General features: G+C 36.1%; 1 protein-coding gene across 1 annotated transcript in view; it reads right to left on the minus strand.

Annotated features, from left to right (window-relative positions):
• LOC124304671 (uncharacterized) overlaps nt 1–27,628 on the minus strand; it is a 210,947-nt gene that overhangs the window by 106,341 nt on the left and 76,978 nt on the right. The window contains exon 3 of the mRNA XM_046763186.1: nt 5,267–6,255. Coding sequence (XP_046619142.1) covers nt 5,267–5,411 — 145 coding nt within the window. The 5' untranslated portion in view covers nt 5,412–6,255. The remainder of the gene's footprint in view (nt 1–5,266; nt 6,256–27,628) is intronic.

Consider the following 27,628-nt stretch of genomic DNA (forward strand, 5'->3'; position numbering starts at 1 on the left):
CAGGGTACGTGTCGGATAGAAACATTTGAATAACAAAATGGCACACCTTCCGACGGTTTTTCAATGTAAAAAAAAAATATATATATGTATATGTAAAATAAACGACATTCCGCAAAGAAAGCTCGTTAAAAATATCCAGCAACTCATCCGAAAATTATGCATTTTTAAGCCAGTCGGCAAACTCGAAGTGTAGCCGTGAAATTAAGAAATCGACCAAAGAAGGAATTGGGGCGGGAGAATGGAAAATGGAGACGAAATAACTCTGGAGGTTTCTTTGCAGCTAACCAAGCTTTTCCCCAATAACAACAGCCGGCAGCCGGCAATAGTTCAATTCGGTGATTAACGCAAGGGTTCGAATTCCGAGGGTGTTGTTCCAGTCGGGCAGAATGCCGCGAACTGTTGGGGGTGCCGATGCCTTGAGCACATTGCCAGAGGGCTGCTGCTTCTCTAAATCAAACTCGAGGGGAAGAGGAAACGGAAGTACCTGTATACACATCTACGGTTGAACAAGGTTCTTTCGCAAATAATGATCAAGGATCGGTAACAAAACGTGAATAAAAAAAAGAAAAACATCGTCAAGGAACGGGATGAATATATCGAGAAGAAATTTTCAACGAACGAGTGAACGAAGGAATAATTTTTGGTCAATAGGTGAACACGTAAAAGAACAAATAAGAAAATGTCTGACAATTATGGGAATAAATAGTTCGCCTGTCAAAAGAATTTTGTGATAATCGACACGCTGATTTCAGACCTTCAGGATTAACGATTTATGTGAAACACGTTGATCAGGTTTGATTTCTTTTGTCATAAATTCACAGCACAACCGGTGAAAAATTACTTTTTCACTGAGAAAATATTATATTCATGGTTTGATAAAAAGTTTGGAAATGCAAGAAGGCTGTTTTTATTTTTTTCATTTTCGGTGAAAGGTTGGCAAATAATGGAGCCCGCGTTTCGAAAAAAATTTCAGAACAGAAATTACTATGAATATTATTGTTTATCGATATACATAATTGTCAAAATTGTTTGTGAACAGTTTTTTAGGCAGTAAATAAAAATTTCCCTCCGATACGGATAATTTTCATATTCATCTCGACTGTGGTTTACGCAACGCGATTTTAAGGCACCGTGAAAAATATTTATTCGGCCATTAAGATCGCCCGATTTTCCCGTCTCGTTTCTCGAGTTTTTGCCACCCTGTCGCTCCGGCATTGAAATGGGAATATCTTACGTATAAACAGTTCTCTGACTCGCGAATAAAACGGTACTGTAAAAACATCAAATCAAACTTTATCTCGGCGGCCTAAAATTACCCAACACGCGTATAATAAAAGCGGTTGCCGGTACTGCGCGAGTTTAAGGGGCGGAGGGGGGAGAAATTTCACCCCCCTGAGCTTTTCTCACTCTCGCCAGTTTCACCATCATCACCACCACCACCACCATCGCCGAAAAGTACTTGAGGGAACTTGGTCTTTTTTTTGTTTTTTTATTTCCCTTCACTTTTTTACACCCCCTCTATCACCTTACTCGTAAAATCTCTGCAGTCGTGGAGACTTTCCGGTTTTCTTTTCGCTTTTCCTTCTCTCATCCCTTTCTCCGTTAACTATAACAGGTGTATCTATTTTTCTTTCGTTTCTTTTTTTTTTTTTCACCCCATTCTCTTTCCACGAACATTATATATATATATGTATACCGAAAATAATTCATTACATGGTTGGATAAATTCAATCCGCACGATTCATCCAATTGTAAGATAATTAAATACGTTAATTGTCCGTGAGTTAATTTTACGATAATAGGGTGGAAAAAAAAAAATGAAAAAAGAGCACAATTCTCGGATCACGATGTGATATGATAATAGGCTATAATGGAGAGAAAAAAAAAGTACATTTTCAGTAAATTCTGTCCCAGCCTCTCAATTATCACCGCGAAGTTTTTTACCTTCATTTTTGTAAGCTCCGGGGGTGTGGCTGCGGTACGGCGATAGTGTGCACACACAATTAATTAGGACCGCACAATACGCGCAGAGAGCTTTTAAAAATGTAGAAAAAGATGGAGATGGATGCAGATGAAGCGAAAAAGAGAAGGTAAAAAAAAAGTAAGAGAAAAAAAAAATACACACGCACATACACAGAAAACATAAGCGTCAGTTTGTAAAAACGGAGTTCAACGAAGTGCGAGTACATATGCGAGTATATATGCAAGTATATATTTATATAATGTACGTACAACGTAACTTGTAATATGACAAATTTAAGTTGATAATACGGAGGGAAAAAAATAAAAGCGGTGTGTTTTTCACACCGAAACACTTGATGGAACGGTGTGTATAATGTATATATAATGTACCTACACGTTACACGTTATGCGTGTGATACATTATAAGAGATGTGTATTACAATACATATATATATATATATACATATACACATGCATTCAGATTATGTAATACGCTACAGAATGATGATACCCCGGGAAATGAGAATGTGATTTTTCCTCCTTCTTTTTTTCTTCCCCAGCTACATCCCTCAAAAAGTTTCATCCTCGCGAGTCACGGGAAGATATAAAAATATATATATATGTATATATATCTTTACTTTCTTTTATTTTATTTTGTATCATTTTTTTTCCCCCCCCGACGTAGCAGGTAAATTATATCTACATAGATGATACGTGACATTCGTTCGTTTCAACCGTGCGGTGCTGGATTACCTTGAAAATTACTTTACCTACATTTCCGTGAATATATATATCATATATAATAATATAATATATATATATATATATATATATATATACACACATGTTTCATTTTATTTGGTTTTTTTTTCAGTTTTTTTTTTTTTATAGCGAGCGAACGAAGTAGACAGACCGCAACAGCTTTGCTGCAGCCGTCCATGCTCACACGGCTTGCGATAATCGGATAGAGAGAAAAAAAGAGAAATAATATTTCGACCCCTTTCTCATTCCGGGTTCACGAGAATTAGAAAAAGTAAATTACTAAAAAAAAAAAAAAAAAAAAAAAAAAAGAAAAAAAGAAAACGAGAGAGACGATAGAAGCGGATATTTGAATAGGTTTTTTTTTTTTTTTCACAATATCCACATTTTTTTCACCAGCTGCCCGGTGTGGATTTAATTTTCAGAACGAATTTAACCTCATCAATTATACCCCAGTGAGCAGGACGCGATAGAAAGACGAACCGACAACCGTTCCGGGCGCGCTTCCTAACGATCAGAAAAACACCTTGATTACATTTTCCCCAACTCTCGGGAAATTTTTTTTTCCCCCCCATTTCACCGACTAGACGGACTTCGCCCGAAAGTCCGCGTCGCATAAGTGACGGGAGAAAAATGAAATTGGAATGTAGAAAAGAAAAAAGAAGAAGAAAAAAAAAAAAAAAAACCACACGAATTTGCACCCGACAACCTTGTCAGAATATCCCATCGAACGATGGACACATTTATGGTTTCTCTTCGATCGCAAAAGTACCAAATAATTCCGTTCACGTCACACGTTAACCCTGCTGTATACGTGTACCTGTGTATTATTCTCCCGCTTCGGCAAACCCATCAGACGTATAATACGTTTGTTTTCCCTGTTGAAAAAAAAAAAACGTAGGTTTGTGCTTCTCCTTGAGCGCTGGGGTGAAACAAACGAAATGAAAAAAAAAAAAAAGCTAAAACTTGAAACAAGAGAGAGAGAGAGAGCGTTTTGAGTGACGTGCAGGGTGGTCGCTTGAGCGCCGGAAATGGAGGGGGAGGGGGTGAGTTTTGTATACACGCGCGCCCCTAATGTCAGGATATTACGCGACTTTGGTCGTGGGGGGGGGGGGGGGGGGGGGGGAGGGTGGTGGTTAGGGGTGGGGGAGGGTTAAATGCGAGAACTAAACCAAGTCAACCTTCACAATTAGTCACGACTCGCGCGACCCGCGACCGACCCCGTCTGATATCGACCGGTGGAACCGTCACCTCCGTATCTCTCTTTTCATCCCTCTCCACATCCTCCACCCACCCACGCTCTCTCTCTCTCTCTCTCTCTCTCTCTCTCTCTCTCTCTCTCTCTCTCTCTCTCTCTCTCTCAGTCCCTCGTTAAGCTCTGTTAATTAGCCCACGTCTGCCTACGTCCAACGACGACGTCTGCCTCTGACGACAAACAAATAGGAACGAATAACTTCCATCCAGTCTTGTGTATATATATATATATATGTGTATGTGTATATATGTATGTGTTTTTACACATAAGCCGGTGTGTCGAATCAACCCTGCCGAATTATGCCGGTTATACCTTTTGCCTTTGCCTGACCTCCCGGGCTGTTTGTACCACCCCCACCCCCCCACCCGAAATCTTTACGATTCTGCAGTAGGTTTACATACGTATACGAAAAACTCGACGCAAGAAACGGAGGATATCGCCCTTCTTATTTCATCCCCTTTCTCTCGACTTCCAGTGAACTTTCTCCAGATTATTCCTACTCCCTTGTAGGTATTTTTTACTTTTTTTTTTGGATTTTTTTTTCCTAATCTCATTCCTTCGATTATATCCAAATTTTGTATTCAAATTTTAATACGACGAAGAAAGATGAACTCGCAACTGCATGACAGAATGGATTCAATTTCTCGTAATTGAAGAGCTATTGTTAATCGATTAATTAATCATTTCTGATCCGTGTTATCAAAATCACTCACATAATTATACGAGTGGAATAAATGATAAATCTATCTTAGTAGGTGTACAAGGAGAGAGTTTTCGATACAGATTACCGTACCGACACTTACCGACAGTTAGACAAGACACAAACCTTTCTCTATAATGTTCTTGGGTGTAGACTATTTCCACTCTGATTGATTTTATCGTACGCCCGATCACTTGCATCTTCTAGTATTTTATATCTTCTATTAAATCTCCTTGTTAATGAAAATATCTATCAAATCGTTTCACATTCTTCGAGAAGAACGAATTTGTTTAATATAGCTGCGTAAATACTTTTTTCTGTACCACCTTTTTTGAATTCATATCTAAACATAATTTTACATGCATATTCTCCATTTTTCTCTGTACAAGAACGACAATTCACCGAAAAATATTTCACATTGTAAAATCGACAGTAGATGTAACATACGTTTGATATAAATTATATACTCTGGCAGCGTTGAAAATTGCAGCGATTGATCGATAGATCAACAAAACACCGTATATTATATCGGGTAAAAGAAATATGATTTTCATTCGAAAAAATCGGTCAGTAAATAAACCAATACTTACTCGATCCACCGACGTAAATCGGTGTCCAGATCAGCTGAGCGTTCGCCACAACTGACGCCGTTCCAGTGAGCGTTGTTAATTTGTTTAAATCAATTCCCCACTGTATCGCGAACAATGTTGTAATTAAAGCTTGAAAAGCTGTCATCTTAACACGAATTTTATATGCGAAAATATATGCCGCAGCACTTTATTGCCTCGCTTTGCCGCTTCCAAGCTATCCAATTTTCACTTGTTGTAAATTATCGATCTTAAAATCATGATGGCGGATAACCGTTTGTCACGATTTCTTTCAATTTCTTATCATCACCGTGTATCCACGACCTTGATGTTAAATTCTCATTCACTGCTGGGTATTCAATCATAGCACTTGAGTTTTATTATATTAGATTTTTTTTTTTTACTTGTTATTTGCTCGATTCGATGACCTAATTTTTCGAATAAACGTATTCTACGTCCTTGATTTTGAAATAAAAATAATAGTTTTTAGTCAAATAAATCGTGTATTGATTTCTACTGTTACAAGTTTTATAGATAATTTTCTGATATTGTGTTTAACGTTGAGAGCGGGTTCAAAAAAATAAATAAACAGAGAATCATTGATCAAATATATCATGCAATCCGAAATAATTTCATTATTCTTGTACACGTTTCGATTAGAATAAATTTTTTAGCCAAAATGAAGTAAAAACGTCAAAACAAATAAGAAATTTTGTTTTTTTTTTCACTTCACTTCAATCACTTGTACTCAATTTTTTTCCGATTTGCATCATCCTGAATTACGAGAATGACGTGTCTTCGATTTAACGTTTTCACGTAGATTTCAATTATTGATTATTCAGTCGTTTAACGTAGGCTGTGGGATGAGGCGTGAAAGTCGATCACTTTTTTCTTTCATCCGTTTTTAACTCAACCAAGCTGCCTCCAAAAACATCGAGAACCGAATCCAGTACTCCCAATAAAAATATTTCTCAATCGCGAAACCGGAAATCCTGGAACAAGAAAAGAGGTAGAAATTATTTTTCCGAAGATCGAATAACGATCCGCATTTTAGAGAAATATAACATAATAATTCCGTAGGAAATGACAATTTTGTATTTTCTCACTCGATTTTGATAACGAGGCATCCAATATTTTTTTTTATTCAGCTCTAATTTCCTGGTTATAAAAACCGGTAAAATCTACGCTTCTAAAACAATTGATTAACTACAACCGTGAAGTAATGCATAGAATACATCACATCCGAAAGTGCATGAGTTTTAAACTCGAAATCGAGTCTCAGCCCAATCAAGTCAGTCACAAATCAAATCAGAGAGTATCGCGACCAAATTCTACTTCAAGTTGCCCCGCGGGTTGTTTAAAATTCGAAATTTCATATCCCGACATCCCGTGGCTTTCTCCTAACCCTCGGAATCGCCACGGGACACGGCCAACTCGCAATTAAATAACCCCATTCCCTCGTCCCTTCTCTCTTCAATTTGAAAGCTGTCCCACAGCTGCATCCGCGCGAAATTAAACAGTTGTTACGTTCTTGGGATAAACCTGCGCGTTACGAGTGTGATAATAACCGATAAATCGAAAATACGATTTTTCTACACGCCAGTCGATTGATTGTTCAAAAAAAAAAACAAAAACAAAAAAAAAAACGACTGATTAGAACCAGGGTGGATCGATCGGTTGATCGGAAAAAACTAGTACACGAAATTTTTGATCAATCATATTTTCGATAACGATTTGTTTCTGTCTTTAAGAAGCTTACGCACTTTCGGTTTTTAGCATCGCTGTGTTTCGAGCAGATTTTCAATACGTCACTTCTTCGCGACGAGTACAAACATGATTTTCGAGGTAACCGTGAAACTCACGTGCTGCTCTCTGGCAGGTCAGACTCAGACTAAACCGATGCTCGCTATCGGCACTTCGCTTTTCGATTCCGTCTCGGTTCGCGCATGCGCAAAACTCTGCCGGGATGTTTCGACTCGTCGATTCAACGTCAATCACAACAACTCCGACACACTTAGTATATATATGCGAAACGTTTCGTGATATACTCGACGCCTCGATGTTACAAAGAGTATTTACTACTCGTTACCTGAATCTAGTTATAATTTGTATAGGAATTTTTTTTTAGGTTAAAATCAGATTCACTTGAAAGTTGCAAAAAAATTTCACCGAATGGGAGCAATTGTAATTTTAAGTTACGAAGTAAGGTTTGTCGATTACTAAATAAATTATTGCAAACTGACTGTTCGAATTATTTGACTCCATTTTCATTCATTCTCTTTCTACTCGCAATTGGATACGTTTCGTTTTTTTTTTTTTTTTTTCTTATTGCAACCCAACAATAAAAAATTAAATCGATATTTTCTTTTACCGTTAGAATGCCTGAAAAAGTATCAGTTCGAAATATGTATTTTCGATTTAATATTCGTCGAACAAAATGATCGATCAAGTGAAAACACAAATGCGTCGATTCGGCAGAATGTAGACAGAAAACCCAATTGAAAGCAAACAAAGCTTATTTTCGACTAATTGGGCCGAACCTTGTTATTTCACTCGTATTATATGTATATAAACATTAAACATCACTCTACGTACAGAATTACTCCTCGTTTTTTACACGTAGAATTTTTTTTTTCTTTTCTTCAATGTATTCGATGAGGATAAAAAATAAATAAATAAATAAATAAATAAATAAATAAACAAAACCGAATCAAACTCAATATTCCGAAGATAGTAAACACTAATGCGTGGCAAACAGTTGAAGGAAGAAAAAAAAAACGCGAATATTTGCTATTATCTATACACGTATCTTGTATGTAAAATATATATGGATGTTTATTGTATATATATATACATACAATACCTATATGACAAGCTATCGTTTAAAGTGCAGCAGCGGAATAAATCATACGTAGATCGTATACGGTGCAGTATAAAACGAGCTTCTTTGGAGAGCGACACGTGACTGTGACAGAGATAGAGAGAGAGAGAGAGAGAGAGAGAAGGAAATAAAAGAAATGTCAGGGTGTGAGTAGGCACACTTTTATACGCGTGCGTAAGATATGTATGAGAGATACACGCGAGCATTATTATATATGTATGAAGTATTTTTCCTCCCTTCTTTTCCGCTTTTCAACCCCTCAGATCCCTTCAGCCTCCTCTTCCTGTTCCCCGATGCTCGCGCCCCATTCTTCCACTCAACTTCTCCGCTCCTACCGCTTTGTGTTTATATTTACGCGACAAGTAAATACCGAGGCTTTCCCCTGCGCTGTGTGATGTAAAAGTTGAAGTGAAAAAGAAATAAAAAAAAAAAATAAAGAATTAGGGCGAATTATATACATCGGACTGTTTAAGACTTGGGGGAATTTTCAATTTTTTTTTCTTTTTTTTATACACTTGGAAAAATAAACAAACACCCAAAGTCTATGGATTTTTCACTAAATTATAAAAGACGCCTCGTTCAATGCGATTTTTTGCGATTCAATTAACGTGTGATAAAATTTTACTGATTTAGGTTGCGTTTCTTTTTTTTTTTTTTCAGAAGGTCTCCTACGAGTCAGTTATTTCGAACAAACGGTATCGAAAGGTCCCGGTGTTTCTAATATAATGATTAAATAAAAGAAAAATCTCATCATTTTTGAACACAGTTTAAACTATTCCATATTATGATTGTACATAGAAACAAAATTAACGATCATAAAAGTTTTTTGCAGCAAATTAGAAACATATTTTCTTAATTCGGAACAGATTTTTGCAGGTATGCATAAACTTTAAAACCCAATCGTTTATCTTCTACGACGATAACTGACCCTTGACCTGTCCCATTTGACGTTCGATTTTTTGTACCGCTGTTCTGACCGTCGAAAATACGAATCCTTATCGTACAAATTTTTTGAATACATCGTAAGTAGCTAAAATTTTTGAAAAAATCAATACTGATCAACGCAATTGAAAAATCTGAATTAATTCCGAAAAATATATCCGATGTCACATATAAAGAAAATGTTTGAGCAGCAATCCATCACAGTAGACCGATTCTTCGATCGAATTTTTTTTTTTTTCTTATGTCTCAATTTTATGTTCAAAACGAGCCGGAAAAAAATAACAAGGAAACACCGAGCCACTGATCTGCCTCAAGGCTCAAAAACTTTTCGTATCTGTCGAATAATTTTTCAAAATTCCTTCAAATATTCAAATTGCGTCTGTAAATAGTCGTTTTCAAAAATTTTAGCCTAATTCGAATGGATTCAAAACATTACGCCAAAAAAAAAAAAAAATTATTGCTCAACGCGAAAGTCGAAACAATCATAGAAAAAGGTCGAGGATCATAGATCCGGGTCGATTTGGCGTGAAATACCCCGTGTATGTATATATATATATATGTGTGTGTGTTTGTGTGTGTACAGTATTTGTTGTTGTTTTTGCAAGGCAGGCATATTTTTTCACGCACGCACACATGCACACAGATCGTATTACGTATTCAACCGAATTCCGCGACCGCTCCGGCATCATTTATCGCCACTTTTCACCCGCCGCGGAGAATTTGCGATGCATAACGTCAGCCCCCGTCTTGGGTCTCCCTAGTCGAATACCTACACAATATTCTAGGGGATGCCCCTAACTGCCGAAATATTCTAGCGATTGTATCTACGCACGCACGCACGCACACACGTAAAGTCACAAAAAGACACTCGTTGTAAATTCACGCAACATTTTTATACCGCCTGGATATTTTTACGCAAAATAATGTAAAGCGAGATACACGTGTGGGAAAAAGAGCTGAGTTAAAATGAACAACAAAAAAAAAAAAAAAACCCGTTACGGAACAGAAGTGAGAGGAGGAATAGTGTAACGATACTTAAAAAAAAAAAAAAAAAAAAAAAAAAAACACCAAGAATTCGTAATATCACGTATAATCTATTCTTTTCATTTTTTTCAACCTCTTTTTTTCCTTCGTGTTCTTTTCTTGTTTTTTTTTTCTCCTCCAATGTACAGCTTCTCACATTTCTGTCACGTTTTTGCGGCAAGATAAAAAATGAAAAAAAAAGTAAGTAAATATAACAACACCCGGCAGGAAGCTCGAGATGCGACGAGATAATTCTCTCTCTCTCTCTCTCTCTCTCTCTCTCTCTCTCTCTCTCTCTCTCTCTCTCTGTCTATCATTTTATTTCGTGTCTTGCAAATCTTTTTGTAACTAATTATTTTGTTTTTTCATTCCCATAGAGAGAGAGAGAGAGAGAGAGAGAGTACGTCTGAAGATTTGTTATTCGTTTGAAATATGATGAAAAAGCTTGAGATATCAAATTTTCTAAACTGAAAAAAAAAAGAAAAAAAAAAGAAAATAGTCCTCGAATACAAACGTTTCACGTGTATAAATTGCGTTGTAAATTTTCACCTCTTTTTCTCGTCGATCAATCGTCATCGGAGAAGGGAGAAATCTCAACGTTTGCTGAAAACGTTTACATCCAAACCCACACAAGCACACACCGTATATGTATATATATATATATATATATATATATATATATATATTATATATCTGTAATTGCATTTGGCGAGAAAGTTTTTTAATCTTAGCCAGTTGTGCGCAGGTTATATATATATATATATATGGGGAATACGTTGGTACACCGGTTGGCTGGCAGAGAAAAATCCTCACTGAAATTGATAGGGAAAAACTTCTCAAATCTTTCGAGGTTATACTACGGATTTTCGTCAGGAAGGGGCGGACGAGGGGGTTAGTCTAGAATCGGGGAGGGGGGCGAAACTTTGACGGATAACTGAGGAGGGAGGTAATTTTTACATGCCGCATATATATGCGTCACGGTTATCGCCTTCGCGATTCCAAGTCGAGCGTTTTTTTTTTATTTTTTTTTTTCCGTTTCTACGGAACAAGTGCTCCCAGATGGTTGCAGAAATAATATCGGTGCTGACCGGATGCTGATTGGACTGTTTCAAATAAGGGAAACCTGTTAGATTTGTTTTTAATTTTTACCGGAACAAGGTCTAAACGTTACTTTTTGCCGAACGAACTGAACAAAAAGAAAAAAAAAAGAACAAAAACCCTCTCGATGAAGAAAAGAGAAAATATGTTTGCTGAAAAACACAAAAAATTTCTAATCGAATATATAACCTCGTCACGTTTGTTTCTGACGCTATGTTTTCCTTTTCTTGTTTTTATTTTTGTTTTTTGGATTTTGGAAGTGGAGGATTTTTTCGATTTTGAAAGGTACTTCGTGGTATGTGATTATTTTATTTTTATTCAAACGACACGTGGTGTATACATATATATATATATATATATATACGAGTATATATACTATATTCGTTACGGGTTTGCGTAAAAATAATCGTGTAGATGATTGGAATATCGTTAAAAATTGTACTGACTTTTTTACGCCCGTTATTCAGAAGCCGTGACTACGAAACAAAATCAGAACGTTTTGTAAGTTCTGTTCAAAATGGTAGAGCGAAATCGACCTACCAATATCTGCTGAAACAAATTCATTGTTATTTATGTCAAAACGATGCCAGTCTAATTTTCGAAATGTACCCGGAAAATTATTTTGAAATATTAGGAGCGGAAACTTGAACGAGTGCAATTTTTTACAGGTTATTAACCTGGATAGAGTCACGTGGCTTAATGAGGCATCTTTTAGGCTGGATCTAAAAATCATTGTACATGGGAAATTCTATGCAAATCCGACCAACGTCTGACCCTCAAAATTTCTGATTTTGTTCAACGAATTGGCTGCAATTTTCCCGATTCCGAAACAATATCCTGAATTTTTTCACGTTCCTTGTTCAACTGTTGAATTAGTCATAAATGTTTAAAATAATTTTAAAAAGGATCTTTTATTAAAATTTTTGGACCCGATTTTGAAATATTTGGAATAGAAAATAGTTTCTAGAGAATTTGAGAAAAAATTTCTTTTCAAAATCACTCTCAACATTTGTGAATGATTAACCAGTTGTATAAAAGATCTGAAAATAATCGGCGCAACGTTTCAGTGTTGGGATAATTGCGGAAGAAATTTTGAACGAACTGAAAAATGGCGAGTATCAGGCGTTGGTTGGGTTCCGATGAAATCTCGCACGTGTAATTGGGAAGGATTTTTTATATCTATGAGAACTCGCGTTTAGACTCTGTTTTATCAGAAACATGAAAAATATTGCCGTAATTTGAGACTGTCGAATTGTGAAACGCGTTGCGTAACGAGCACTGGGAAATTCAACGTGAAACGAGAAACCAAAAAAGCTCGTTCTCCTCGTTTCTTTTCTCATACTACGATACTCGGAGAACCTAATTTGCGAAGTGAAATCGAATCGACGCCCTTCGGATACCGACTCGTTACTTCGAATCTCGCAAGCTTTCTCAGACGCCCACCTTTGTATATCTGTAAATATTATTTGATACCTTAGACGAGTATATCGACATTTATTAGCAATGGGACGATTGTGTAGAATCAAAAGACGAGGCTCAAATCTACAAAAATCATTTCCACAAGATTATATTCCACGCTAACGTGAAAGAGGAAAAAAAAAAAAAAAAAAAACGTTATCCTACTAGGCTGAATAACAATTAGTGTTTACAATTAGAGTTTAGTGTTGACCTCGATTTTTTTGAATTTTTCCAATTCGTTTACTTTTTTTGCGTATTAAGATCCGGTTGTTTGCACTTTTTAGTTACTTTAGTAATGAACGAACATAGAAAATACAGTCTGATTAGCATAATTGTTCGTAATATAAGGTTTATAAATAAGCAAACTAAAAAAATTACGTTTTTTTCGGAAAAAATTCATTTTTGAAGAATCTATCCGAGGAAATAACTTGAGATTCAGTGAAACTGGGCTTTTCGGGTCGCTGATTACGAATCCGAACTCAGATTTTCAAAATTCAAAATTGCGGATTCAAGATGGCGGCGAATAATGTAGGAAATTGTAGAATTTTGCCGAAAATGACACGTGGGGGGTTTTTCGGGTCGCTGATTACGAATCCGAACTCAGACTTTCAAAATTCAAAATGACGGATTCAAGATGGCGGACACCGAATTTCAAATCTTCGATTCGAATATCCTTAAAAGTTTTCACTCGGTAGTTTTCTGGGTCACTGATTAAATATCGATGAAAAATGTGCACTTATGGATTTTCGAGTTTTTTTATTTACCACGAATCTGATATAGTTCCCAGGTATATACACGTTATTCTCGATAAATCTTATTCTTTATTTCAGACAGTGAACGTGTATAAGCATTTTCATCAAAGTTCCAAAATTTTCTAAATTTTTCGCCGCCATATTGAATTTCTTCGACTCTTGTAGCGGATTCGTAATCGGTGACCCTAAAAAAAAAAAAAAAAAAAAACATTCAAACGGTTAAAAAATTTCTTATCCGCATTGCAGAGACTTTCCTGAACCAGATTCAACTTGATTCTCGTTCCGCCATGTTTTCGAATCGACAAAATTTTCCACCACACTGTACTTCCCTCCGATCCTTAAATTCGGAGCCGATGCACTCAGCTGCACCGGAGAGCAAACATGCATCAAATCGTGAGCGATGTTTTGTGTGCAGGCATGCCCACGCCTTGGGGATTTCGAGAATAGAGTTGAATATTGTTGACCCTTCAAATAAGCGTGCCTGCTCAACGTCCACCCCTACCCCGAAGGGCTCGAATTATACACCGACCGACTGGTTCGCCGCTATGTACACACCTGTCTGCATACATGTTTATGGCTTGTATCTGCTTCGGTACCTACATGATACATACGCGTATATACCTTCGACTAACGGACAAGGGTAACCAACCGAAAAACCGCAGATCACAGAGTTTCGGAATAGAGGGAAAATTCGAGAGGGGGATGCATGACAAATGTCGCGTTTGATATTCTTCGGATTTTTTGTTAATTTTTTTTTTTTTTTTCTTTTGGGGGGGGGGGGGGTGGGATAAAGAGTCGGCGTTCTTTACAGACCCTTTTCCTAAATCCGTAATAAATTATTATGATTCTTAGAATCACTTTGATGTTTTATTTTCAAAATCGTACAAATCCGTTCTTCTGCTCGCGTCTGTGAAATTTTTTTGCCTCACGAATTTTTGCGTGATTTATTTATTTTTTTTCAGAGAACTTTATTTCGCCTACAAAATTTCAAAAAGCTGATCGCGAGCATTTTGAGATTTTTAATTGATTCAATAAACTGTAACTGTGAACATCAGTTGTATAGATTTTTGTGCAATTCTTTATCAGAGGTAAAAAAAAAAAAAAAAAAAAAAACAATCTCATCTTTTTTTGATTCATCGGGCTTTCTAAAAATTGAACCATTTTGGTTGTTTGTTGTTTCATAATTGCGGTTGTGCGATTCTTTATAAATGTTGACATTGTTTTCACATCGATGCGATTTCCGACATCATTCAAGAAAATTTTACACGTATAATAAGCAGAATAAATTTCAAACAATCACTAATTCCGATACGATTCAAAATCTAAACTCGTTAATTTATGTAATTCGTATGCCATCTAAATTTTTTCGGAGCTATCACGAACTTGAAAATATCCATTCAATCATTCACTTTCTCAGTTTTTCAGTTCCTTTGATAGTTTTCCACCAAACTTAATCGTTTAGTTAATCACACTTAAGGTGATATCATAAATGGACACTTTTTCGGACGTGAAAAAAGGTTAATAATTTCTATTAATTCAGTTATTTATCATAGAAAACTTATAAATTATACATTCATACAAGTTTCGCGTAAATTTTGTACAAATTACGCGATGCGATATCAATTTTTAGCTCTCAGATTAAATATCCTTTTACGTCACGTTAGGTGTACTAATAATGTTTTTTGAATAAAATTTAGAATATTTATATAAAGCACCCATTGTGCGCATAATTTTCAGAATGTAATGTGTTGAGTATTTAACGTAATAAGTTTATCAATAAAAGTATTTCGGTTATATTTTCGTCCCGTCTCAAAAACCACAATTTTCATATTCTTTATTATTTCACATATTCGTAATTTTTGAAAAAAATTTATTTGAATTTTATCACGATACACATTTAGCGATTTATTTATCGCTTTGATATAACAGCCTGAAATATATCACGAGATAAGGTATGCAAGAGGCGTTGCAGCTAGGATAGAAAGAGAAAGAGAGAAGAAAAGAGAGTGAGAAGAGAAATGAGAAGTAGGAAAAAACGAAAAGAATAAAAAAAAAAAAAAAAAAAAACCGATATTAAAACCTAGATCGCGTGGGAAAATTCGAGGAATTTGTTTACAACGCCCACGGACATATATAGGACGGGGGTTGAAGATACGAGGGGTGATATTTTTGGTTCAAATAATAATAAGCCTTCACGGTGTGTGTGGGTGGCTACGTGGGGTTCGGTGCAGGACGTGCAGATCGGCGAAGTCGGGAATCGGAGGGTAAGGGAGGAAAGGGAAGGAAAGGGAATGTCGGGTGAATTTGATAGAAAGATCGATGCTAGGTGATTCTGTCTGACGTGGGATCGCCGAGTTTCGACGAGGGTTGATTCCTTCCACCCCACTCGAAGCGGCAGGTGCGGGGAATGAAGAAGGTGCAGGTCGAAGGGACGATTTACCTCGAGAAATCAGAGGACGCCGAAATTACCACCCCCTCTCCCAACCCCCAACCCCCAACCACCCCAAAGTTCAGTATAAATGCTAATTGTTGATTCCAATCAACTCGTCTTTAATTGCACCCTGTTAACAGAAATCTGTATTAGGACTTGCGGTTCCCTCTCTCTCTCTCTCCTTTGCTTTGTGGTGAAAATTAATTAACGCTACCTATTTCGATTTCGATTCCGATTTCGATTTCAATTTCAATCGCGATTGTTCACCTCCGTTCAATTATTCTCTGTATTTATTTTATTTAGAGTGAATTTCTGACGACCGAATGCTCCGTTGTTTACTAGATTGTAACGCGCATGCGCTACAATTTGAAAAAAGATGCTCGCCAGGTTGGCCAACCGTCATAAGTTCGAACGACCGTTCATCACAGTGTACGTCTAATACTCTCTAAATGTTTCGGAGCGATAATTCACTCCAAACGGTAATGAAAACTGCCCGAATCTAAGTATAATAGATTAAAGAACATTTACTCCGATTTCGCGATTGACGTTTTCACGCGCCGTTCGAGTAACGTCTGCACTATTTTATAATGTCATTTTTGCTTTTCATACTCTCATTTTCACACCTTGATAGTAAAGTTTTGCTTTACGCATAGCAGATATCTGAAGTCAAATTCAAGTGAATATTTTCAATCTGGCTCGAAGCTTCTTAAAAAATACGTCCATCCTTTGATTAATCCCGTAAACAGGGAAATGGATGATAATCATCAAATGACGATGCAGAGTAACGCTATTAAATTGTAAGATAAAAGTTTCCAAAGAATTCAACAATTCTTCGTGAATTTGAAGTCTCATAACCTCACTTTTGGAAAACAATTACGTAGTCGAGTTTTTCTTGCCAATAACGTAGCACATGATAGATATTAAATAAAGAATAGTTGCGCGTAGCCAAAATCTGTTGTTTTTCAAATAAAATTTATCTATCGTGATTCAGAGCACCAGTTTATTCGCAAAGGGAAAGCGTCTCTATTCGTCACGGTTCAGCTCTTTCTGGAGTGACGGTTAGACTACGATATAAACCACTCCGTACATCGGAGTGAAAATATTCACTCTTTGCGGCAAAGTGTCTCGTGTCGCTCCGAAAGAGTGATCAATCGCTTGTTTACTCTGTTCGAAGAAAAACCTTGTACTTCAGAATATTTTTGAGGTTACGTTCGTGACCGTTGGTCACCCTGGTATTAAACAGTTGCTCTCGATTCGTAGCGCATGCGCGTTAAGTCGAAACAGACAACGGGTCATTCGGTCGTTGGCGATTCACTCTGTATGTGCCATATTATACATATGAGGCATTCCATGCCAAATCGACCAAGGCCTGACCCTCGATCTCATGGATGTGATCCATGATTTTTTATATTGTTGTTCCTACCCTAAAAAGCACTCGGATTTGTGTCGGATTTTTTTTTTTTAGTGAATTTGTTTCACCCATAATTTTTATATACCAACATGTCTTTGGACGTACCTTGTATAAAGGTCACAAATAATTCTCAAAAATCTTGTATCGGATATCGAAATTTTCTAGCCTAAAAACTTAAAATATTCGCCCGGAATACCCATATATATATACACATTCCCTATTTTCCCAACAACGTTATACAAGGTGTTTTGCGTTTTCGGTTTTACGCCACGTGTGAATAACGATAAGCCACGTTTATATCGCGAGGGGATGATTTATCCCTCGTAAATTACATTCGCGAAGTTATATTGGTGAGAATTTTGAATTCTGCTCTCTCTCTGCTGCAGGAATTAATATTATATGGGTTTGGATTGGTGAGGAAAAGAATTCCGAGATCATAGACCCTATAAACGCAGGCTTATTGGATTTAATTTTGTTCTAATGCAGCTTTGTTTTTTCTTCGTTTTTTCTGTCGCCGACAAAATGTTTTTTTTTTTTTTCATTACGAAGCATGCTCGTCGAATCGTCAGTTATAAATAAATTTTGCGAATGCGCTCTTTATCGTAATATCTACGATGGCCGATACAAAAAATGTGATAAAAATTATTTCTAATAATTCAATCAACAGCTAATTTCTGGAAAAATAATGTCAAACATCGGTGTATTTTATGAATACACTAAATATTTTCATTCTCTCCGATAAAATGACACGCACGAATTGAAAAAGAATAAAGAAAATTATTTCACAGGAAACGATTATTATAGAAAGAGTGAAAAGTTCGATCTTCTGTGTTCACAGTTTTTTTTTTATCTCTTTCCGTTTTCACTTTCACGTCATGTCCCCGCCTCTCCTCTTTTTCCTCACACGTTTCGGTTTTTGAATTGGAAGAAAAGTGAGCGAGATGGAAAGGAGCGGCAGAGAAATGAGAAAAACGAGGAATAAGCAGGGCGAAAAGAACGAAGCCGGCATGATCTATTACCATTCTCGGGGTTTCTGACGTGTCTAGTGGTAATCCAGTCGAAAGAAGCATGACCCAGAAAGGAATTAATGGTATGAAAAAAGCGGCTGCAGAAGAGCCGAGAACGAGGTTGAAAGATAAAAAGAAGAGAAAGAGAGAGAGAGAGAGAGAGAGATAGAGAGAGAGAGAGAGAGAGAGAGAGAGGGAGAGAGAGGGGAAGAAAAAAGAAGAGGGCGCGGAGAAAAGGAAAAAAGAAAAAAAAAAAAATTCGTACACTTGTATTATACATATACATATATATATATATATATATATATATATATATATATATATATATATATATATATATATATATACATATATATATGTACAAAGGCGAGGAAGGATAACGAGAAGAGAAAGATAAAAAGAAGAGAAAGAGAGAGAGAGAGAGAGAGATAGAGAGAGAGAGAGAGAGAGAGAGAGAGGGAGAGAGAGGGGAAGAAAAAAGAAGAGGGCGCGGAGAAAAGGAAAAAAGAAAAAAAAAAAAATTCGTACACTTGTATTATACATATACATATATATATATATATATATATATATATATATATATATATATATATATATATATATATATATATATACATATATATATATATATATATATATATATATATATATATATATATATATATATATATATATATATATATGTACAAAGGCGAGGAAGGATAACGAGAAGAGAAAGAGAACGAGTGAGAAGAAAAGGGGGAGGGAATGAATTGGGAATGTATGAGATGCCATTGGTACGATTGGACAGCCTCGCATCCGCCGGATCATACCGGACTCGCTTGGTTTAGGTTTCTGCTTCGTTCGGGTTTGCCTGAGGAATAAAAGCTGCCGGAGAGATCGGGGCATACCCAGATTATACATATGTATGTGTATTTGTACCCGCTTAGGAATCGCGAATCAAATTCCTTTATTTCCTTCCTACCAATAACCGGAATCAAGAAATGGCGGATCGGAAATATGCGGGAAACTGCAATTGCACAATGCAAACCGCCTGCATGCGGGCGAATTTGAATCAAAGAGGTTGGTCAGCAAAATGTCGACGATATTCTATGTTTTATTACGAGACAATCGTACCGTTACGTCTCAGCCGGTAATTGCGGCAGCGTTCCCTCCGCGATACCGGCTGAGACGTAACGGCAACACGAATATTTCTCAAATCATTAGATTTTTAAGGTTACGCAGTACTTTTACTCTTACCGACCGAGCTGATTCGCTCTTTTTCTTCCCGTATTGAGTGAACGAGTGAACAGAAAGAGTTAAAATTTCGACGGTGCATCGCTTTTTTTTCAGCACAATTCAGGAAAGTTACACATATCCTGAAAATCGTTAAAAACGTGTATGTTCATTTGTTTATTTAATATAAGAAGAAAAAGGGTGAGTTTGCTCGGTCGGTAAGGGTAAATAATTTTCAGACTATTTGCAATAAAGCATCGATCATATCTTGTAAGCATTTACATTTATAATTCCGGCGTTTTAAATTCTGCTAGTTGACGAATATCTTAATTTGATAAATACTAAACGTGGATTCATCTTATAATAAAATTATTTCAAAATATCAATTTTTGTCTGACCAAGCCCTCTCAAATGCACTGTAGGTATAATATAACGAAAATTTGCATTCAACGATTGGCAATTCTCGAATTTGAATATCGAAAAATTTTTTACTTCTGCATATTACATATTGGTAAAACCTCGAGTTAAATAAGACCTTCATATTTTTTCTCGTACGCAATACTGATCCGAAAAGATTTCGTGCGTTGAAAATGATTGAAAAATTTTTTAACCTAAAAAATATCTGCTAAACAAAAAGACGAATCAATAAAAAAAAAAATACGAAGGAAAAAAAAATGCAGCCATCTGAAACGATTAATCACGTAAACGTGAATCGCCTGTAAATATTTTCCGAATCAAAATGAGAATTGGAATATATGTGGAGAATTGAAGAGCGGAAATTAAATGGGGCGAAATTTTTTTTTCTTCTCAAAATAAGTCGGTTTGGCTTACCGAGGATCGGCTGCCATCTCAAAATCGGGATTTAAATCGCCTCCATCATTTCAGTCCGTCCATATGCAATAACCCGGTATTCGGACGAGAGTCACGTACGTTCTTGACAGGCCTACCAAATTTAAAACCAACCAACGAATAAATTCACCATCGACTTCGGTCGATCGAAAACGCGGCTCTGCGAGAATTCTTTTACCTTATATCGTATATTTTTTTCCTCTCATTTTTACTCCGGTTTTATCCTCAGTTCGATACCTCAGCGTTATAAGGGGAAAGGAATATTGAAGAGATTAAGAAAAAATAAGAATATAATTAAAAAAAAAAAAAAAAAAAAAACAAATGACTTTGACGGAACGATTGCGGGGTAAAAACGCAAGAAAGAAACGTACGGCAGAGCCGCGCGCTTCTCCCGCGAGAGAAAAGAAAATTGATGAAAAGAAATTGTATTTTTCGGCAAGCCATCTATGCCGGCAATTTTTAAGCTTCATGCATGAACTGAGCCGAGTGCCTGCTTTCGTAAATGGGATGTCAAACGGGGCGTGCGTATGACCACCTCTGCGAATCAAATTAAGGATGTATCGAGTGTACAGTCTCTGCAGAAAAGTGTTGAAACGGAATGGGCGAAAGCTTCGCGAGGATTTTGCCGAGCTGAATTTAATCGAAAAAATGTGTAATTGGTGTGAGGAGAAAAAAAAAAAAAAATTCTACGCTGTCAAAAACACCTGTTTTCATATAAACAGGTGTGAAAATCTATTTTCCGTTTCAATCAGCCTGAAGCGAAAAAAAAAGAAAATTTGAGAAACGATACACGATTTCCTAATTCTATATTCCTAATTTTTATCCGATTTAACAAAAAGATATTATTCGAACAATTTGATTCAACCCGACAGTCTTTAATTTCACTTCTCAAGTCTTGACATGGTTCTTTTTTCGTTACGATATTTTTTTCGACTCGACTTGTTCGAAACGAGAATACTTTCGTCATTTGGATTAAAAATTTTATCTGATGCGGTAAAAATTAAGTTCAATTTATCAAATTTTTCTAAGAGGTGCTTCACTAAGAAAAATTTCACACGACGATTATAATATTGCATAATTATTTAGATTTTATATAGTGATTACGAGAGATTACTTCAGAAATAAATTTAACATTGACTAGGTGGTTTCTCACGATTTCTAAGATTTCGTATGATTTCTCATGATTACTCACGATTTCTAAGATTTCTCGTGATTGCTCGTGATTGCTCATGATTTCTCATGATTTCTCGCGATTTCTGAGATTTCAAACGATTTCTCATCGTTTCCGAGATTTCGTACGATTTTTCATGATTACTCACGATTTATAACATTTTATATGATTTCTATTGATTTCTAAGATTTCGTGTGATTTCTCATGATTACTCACGATTTCTAAGATTTCTCATGATTTCTCGTGATTGCTCATGATTGCTCATGATTTCTCACGATTTCTCGCGATTTCTGAGATTTCAAACGATTTCTCATCGTTTCCGAGATTTCGTACGATTTCTCATGATTTCTCAAGACTTATAACATTTCGTATGATTTCTATTGATTTCTAAGATTTCGTGTGATTTCTCATAAGTTCTGAGATTTCACACGATTCCTTGAGACTACCAAAAGATTTCTGTAATCCTAGACGATTTCTCATGACTACCGATGATTACTAATGCAGAATTTTATTTCAACATTAATAATTTCAGTTTCACCTCGGAGATGACGAAGTCATTTCGAATGATATTGCCACGACGGTTATTCGAGCGATGAAAAACGCTTTGAAATTTTTGCCCCAAACAAGTAATAAAGTTCAGCTTCCGTTACAGGTTCGTATTCAAGTATAAATTTTTTTTCTTCATCCCTATCCTCACTCGACTGTACTTGACTAATACATCCTTAGGATTCGTTTCAGACCTTAATACGAAGAGCCGAGGCTGAGAGGTTGGTTCGCGTGTTGCGGGCGGCAGCGTTGCGTGTAATATACAAATCGAAAGGCGAATTGAAGGGCGGTAGCTGGTTCCCATAGGTGTTATGGCAGATCGATATTTCATCTCTCTCTGATCTTGATAGGCGGGCGATTCTTTTCGTGGCTCGACGGCATAAATAGGAGAAAATTTTCACCGCCTGCCACGAGTATGAAATTCGTTGGAAACACCCACAAAACAGCAGAGGTAGGAGAAAGAAAAAAAAAAAAAAAAGAAGAAGAAGAAGAAAAAAGAAAATGTAAGGAATAAGCCGCACGCTCGGGATAAAACGCGATTCGTGTGATCGTGAAACGATATTGTTACGTGGTAAGACGCCGTCTTAAAAAGAGAGTTTTAAAAGTGGTAAATTTGATGCACGTATGCTACAAAAGAAGAAGAGGAAGAAAAAAAAAAGAAGGAAAATCGAGAGAGGAAGTGGGAGAGAATTACCTCGTGTTGAGTTTGAATTAATAACAAGGTGAAAAGTCCGCATAAAAGTTTGAAAACTGTTTGAGCTGACGTGGTATTCTCCTTCCTCCCTTCCTTCTTTCCTTCTTTCCTTACTTATTCCTCGCCACCCTTCTTCCGTTCTATTTTCACTCCTGCAGCTCTATAATCTTTTACCTTTCCTGTTTCTTCTTTTTCTTCTTTTACTATCCTCAAATTTCACCGCGGAAATCAGGACGCGAGAATCGTGGGTCCGAGAAATTGTTTACCAGCCTCATATATACCTATATATATATATATATATATATATATATATATATCTTAATATATATAAATCTCGTGTCACGATGTTTGTCCTCAATGGACTCCCAAACCACTTAACCGATTATAATAAAATACGCACACCATGTGCAGTTCGATCCAACTTGAGAGATAGGATAGTTTAAATCTCAAATTATAGTCGCAATTATAATATATTGCTAATTATTTGTCTGTTATTATTTGACAGTCACAATTATCTGTTAACTCCGAATGATTCTAACAGATGTCGATACCTTTCGACTGGGTTGAGTAAGTAATCAATAGATGGCGCTGCTATGGTAAATCTACGAACGTGTCATATAAGCTACATTTTAACAGCATAACTAGCAACCCATCCCGGCTTCGCACGGGCATATAATAATATAATAAAAGAAAATACACAATGTTTACAGTGAGTTTCTAGAAAAATAACATTTATATTATTACTTAATATTATTATATGCCCGTGCGAAGCCGGGATGGGCTGCTAGTATATATATATATATAAATACTAGATGCCGAACCCACTGGTATAATCAGTTAACTATGACAAATGGGGAAACATACATATGTATAACAGATATATGTATGTATATTATATATGTATAGATATATATATGTAATAAGTCTTTCTGCGTCCAGTTAGGTTAGAATCAAAAACTCAATTGCGTTTCTGTAAAAGTAAGAGATTTATTTACACTATGTATTTACACTATGTACAAAACTCACTAATAATCTTAGTTCTTACCTGTAAAAGTAAGAGAAACAACATTTAAAGCTTCTAATTCCTATATTTTAATTCTATATAAAGGTCTCGTGATAACTGCTATCTCCTTCGTTCAACCTTGTTGAATATTTTCTTTTTGAATTTTTTTTCTCTCAAAATTTACTGGTCGTCTCCCCAAGCCCGTGCTCTACCGCGCCATCGGTCGGTGGCCTTCGTCGGTAATGCGGCAGATTCAAAACTTGAGAGAAGCACGACAGAAGTACACGCGTGTCGTGATTTTCTTTACATATATATATATATATATATATATATATATTAACTCACGTTGCGGCGAATATTTTCCACCAGTCTACAAATCAACGCTTCTTATTGTTGAACTTTTATTACAGAGGTTTTAGCTGATCTTCAGCAATTCACAAAAATAACAAATCATGTAAGATCTCTTCTCTTTCAAGGATATTTAAATTTTCTTTAAAAATTCATAACCATAATTTGTCTCAGATATGGTTCACTAAAACTCCGCAATATTATTTTGTTTCAAGTTTTTATCAATCTTTGATTGGCTAATTTTTTTTTTTCTTTTTTATTTTTTTCGACAAATCATCGAGTTTTTCCAGAAGGCTTGAGAACCTCGATCAATTAACAAAAATTGTGTTAGGTAACCAGAAATTTGTGTACAAATCGATTGAAAAATGATTTTTTTACTAAACTTAGTTTGAATCATCATTCTCAGTGTATTATACATACCAATCAACGTTAATTGGATAAAACTCTCGATGAGATTTTTATTTAATTATTAACACAATCAATTTATCGCACGGCATGCGTTAAATCGATCTTTTGTATTGTTTATAAATATCGGTTTTCCTCCTCAAAGGTCGAGTGAATTTTACAACTGCGTGTCGGATCGGAAGAATAATTTCTCAAATCGTGTCTTATCTCTTCTCTTAAATTCATCTCTACGCATGCATACAAAACTCAAAACTATTTCCGACCTATATTCGCTTATAACTCCTGAACTACCGAACCGATTTTGATTCTCTCTTTTTTTTTTCAATGTATAACTACAACGTCTCACCAGAATTTAGTCTACGTTTCATAATAACCGGATCAACATTTTTTTTTAAATATAAAGATATTTGTTAGCCAATTCTTACAGATAGTGGTTAGGCAAGATTAGGTTAGGTTAGGTTAGGTTAGGTTAAGTTGGGTCAAGTTGGTCAGCGTCAATTTTATTCAAAATATTCTCAACTCTGTGCAAAATTGCTTCATCAAAATAGAAATTTCATTCGGTCACACCGAATATAGAAACGGATCGGCTGCTAGTACGCAATAAACAGTATTGTAATTTGAAAAAACTAAATTCTCACCGCAGAAACAATCAAACAGAGAGCGAAGTGTGACTGAATCACCGTATTTCCCCCCATTAGTCAAAGTTGGCACGCATCAGTCACCCCTCAGTTCAGCACGCAGTGGTAAAGAGAGAATAGAAGGGAAGAGGTGGAATGGATGGATGGATGGATGGATGTGTGGAGAAGAGCGCGAGTTTCGGACGATGATTTTCTCTTCGTAACTGCTCACGTAGGTCTGGATGGTCGAAGGTGGTGGCGAACGGGTTTGTTTCTCGAGTTGCAAATGAGAAATCGATGATAGAGAGAGAGGGAGAGAGAGAGAGAAACGGGTTTATCAAAAGTCCTGGGACACTAGGATCCCCTAAGGACTATGCAACAAATACACAATATGGAAAATAAAGAAGAAAAAAAAAAAAGAAAGAAACAAAAAAAAAGAAAAAAGAAAAGTGCTAAAAAAATACAATACATCAATAAAAATAAAAATGGAAATAGAGATAAGAATAAAAGTAAAGATAAATAAAGTTAGGAATAAAATAGGTAAGTTGAACGGTAAAAAGAAAGGGTAGTCGACGAGAATAAAAAAAATTTTTAAATTTCAATAAGATAGTAAAAAATAAATAAATAATAAAAAGAAAAAAAAAAAGTACAAAAGTACACCGAAAGAAATTTTATTGCAATATTTGCTTCTCCCCGTAAACAAATGTACAATAAAATATAGCGTATTAGGAACAATCGCGGTACAGTCGTGAAAAGTACAACAGTGAATAACGAAATGCGCAACATTTATAACAATGTTTCAAAGGTCATACAGTAATTCTTGCTTGTCAAGATAATATTAATATACATAGAAATAGTATAACGTCCTATTATTCTAGGAATGTTTATGATTGTACCTCGTTTGTCCCTAAAATCCTATGCGGAAAACCAAATATTGCAATAAAATTTCTTTCAGTGTAAATATAACCCCAAAAAGTCAAACATACAGCTAAAACTACAGGTAGTACATGTATAAGGCTTAAAATTTTTGTTTGTGATATGTTCTTAGAGAGAGAGAGAGAGAGAGAGAGAGAGAGAGAGGAGTTTATGCCGTGAAAAAAAAAAAAAAAAAAAAACCTTTGGCAGTGCAAGGCAGTTGGGTAGAAAAAAAAGAGAAAAATTAAATGATAACGTGACGAAAACGGAGCAAACCTTAAAATAAATCACAACTACTGATTAGGATTCAAGGTCCGAGTGTGTACGTATATATTGTATATATGGTGAATAGGAGAGAGAAAGAGGGGGAAGCTCAGCGTCAAAACCGAAACCCAAGCTCACCGGGGGCCCAAAAATTCTGGGACATTGTGCATACGGTGGGTGAAATGATTGTGGATCGCTCGGAGGCGGCGCGGATTAATCAAATTATACGTGATGAATTAAAACGTATTAGGGGGTTGGCAACCCTGGGGATGCGCGCCGACGGTGATCCGGGAGGCCGTGATTCATCACGCTTGTGTCACGCCTATAACCGGCAGTATCAATGATAATAAATCTTTGTCAAAGTTGTATTTCCTTCGCGCGTTTACCCGGAAATCCGGAGCAACCCTTTACACGCCGGAAGTTATGCATGCTAAATAATGATGATCCAGGCGAGATGATGACGTGCGACTTGAAACTTACGCGGTACCGCATCCGGCCTGACCAAGTGACCCGAGTCACCTCTTATGAATTATAATATACCTTGTATACCTCCGACTACCTTGTGTACCATTTTATTATACATACGATGGGAAAAAGTTCGACCCGCACTGCCACGCGGCTCGACGTGACTGATGACCCAGAGATACATTTTCCATGGTGTATAATGTATGTATAATGTACATGTGGATGCGGATGGTCGAGAAGATCAACGAGTTATTAATTCTTTTTTGACCTAACGGTTGTAATGATCTCCAAAGAGAGAGAGAGAGAGAGAGAGGGGAGTTTATAAGCCCTGGGACAAGTCTCATCAGTCTGTACGGGTACGCAACAAATTACAATAAAGTCAACAACAGGATTGAAACTAAAGTTAGAAAAGACGTGAAAAGAAGAGAGTTAAATGATAAAAATAAATAAAAGAAACAAAACAACAATGTACGTGTACAAGAATATAACGATGGTGAAAGTAAGGAAAATAAATAGATAAGTTGGAAAATGAGTAAAGCGAATGAATACGCAAATGGATAAGTAAATGGGTAAAAATACGTAAAGATAGAAAAAGAACAGATAAAAGTAAAAATAAGATTAGTTGAGAAGGAAGAGAATTGACAATGCAATTGGTACGAGTGTAAAAGTGTAAGAATAGAATAACGGAGATGGAATGAATGGAATAAAGAAAGAGAAAGCTCCGTCAGCACCAAAAATCTCATTTGAAATGAACAGAACAGATTTTGGAGTACCCGTAAGTTCTGTTTTACATTTATCTTTATAATTATCCTTCTGAGATTTGCAAATTTCATACAAGTATAATATTTTTGCAAGGTTTGTCTAAGAAAG

The sequence above is a fragment of the Neodiprion virginianus genome, chromosome 5 (genome assembly GCF_021901495.1).
Source record: "Neodiprion virginianus isolate iyNeoVirg1 chromosome 5, iyNeoVirg1.1, whole genome shotgun sequence".
Classification (NCBI taxonomy): domain Eukaryota; kingdom Metazoa; phylum Arthropoda; class Insecta; order Hymenoptera; family Diprionidae; genus Neodiprion; species Neodiprion virginianus.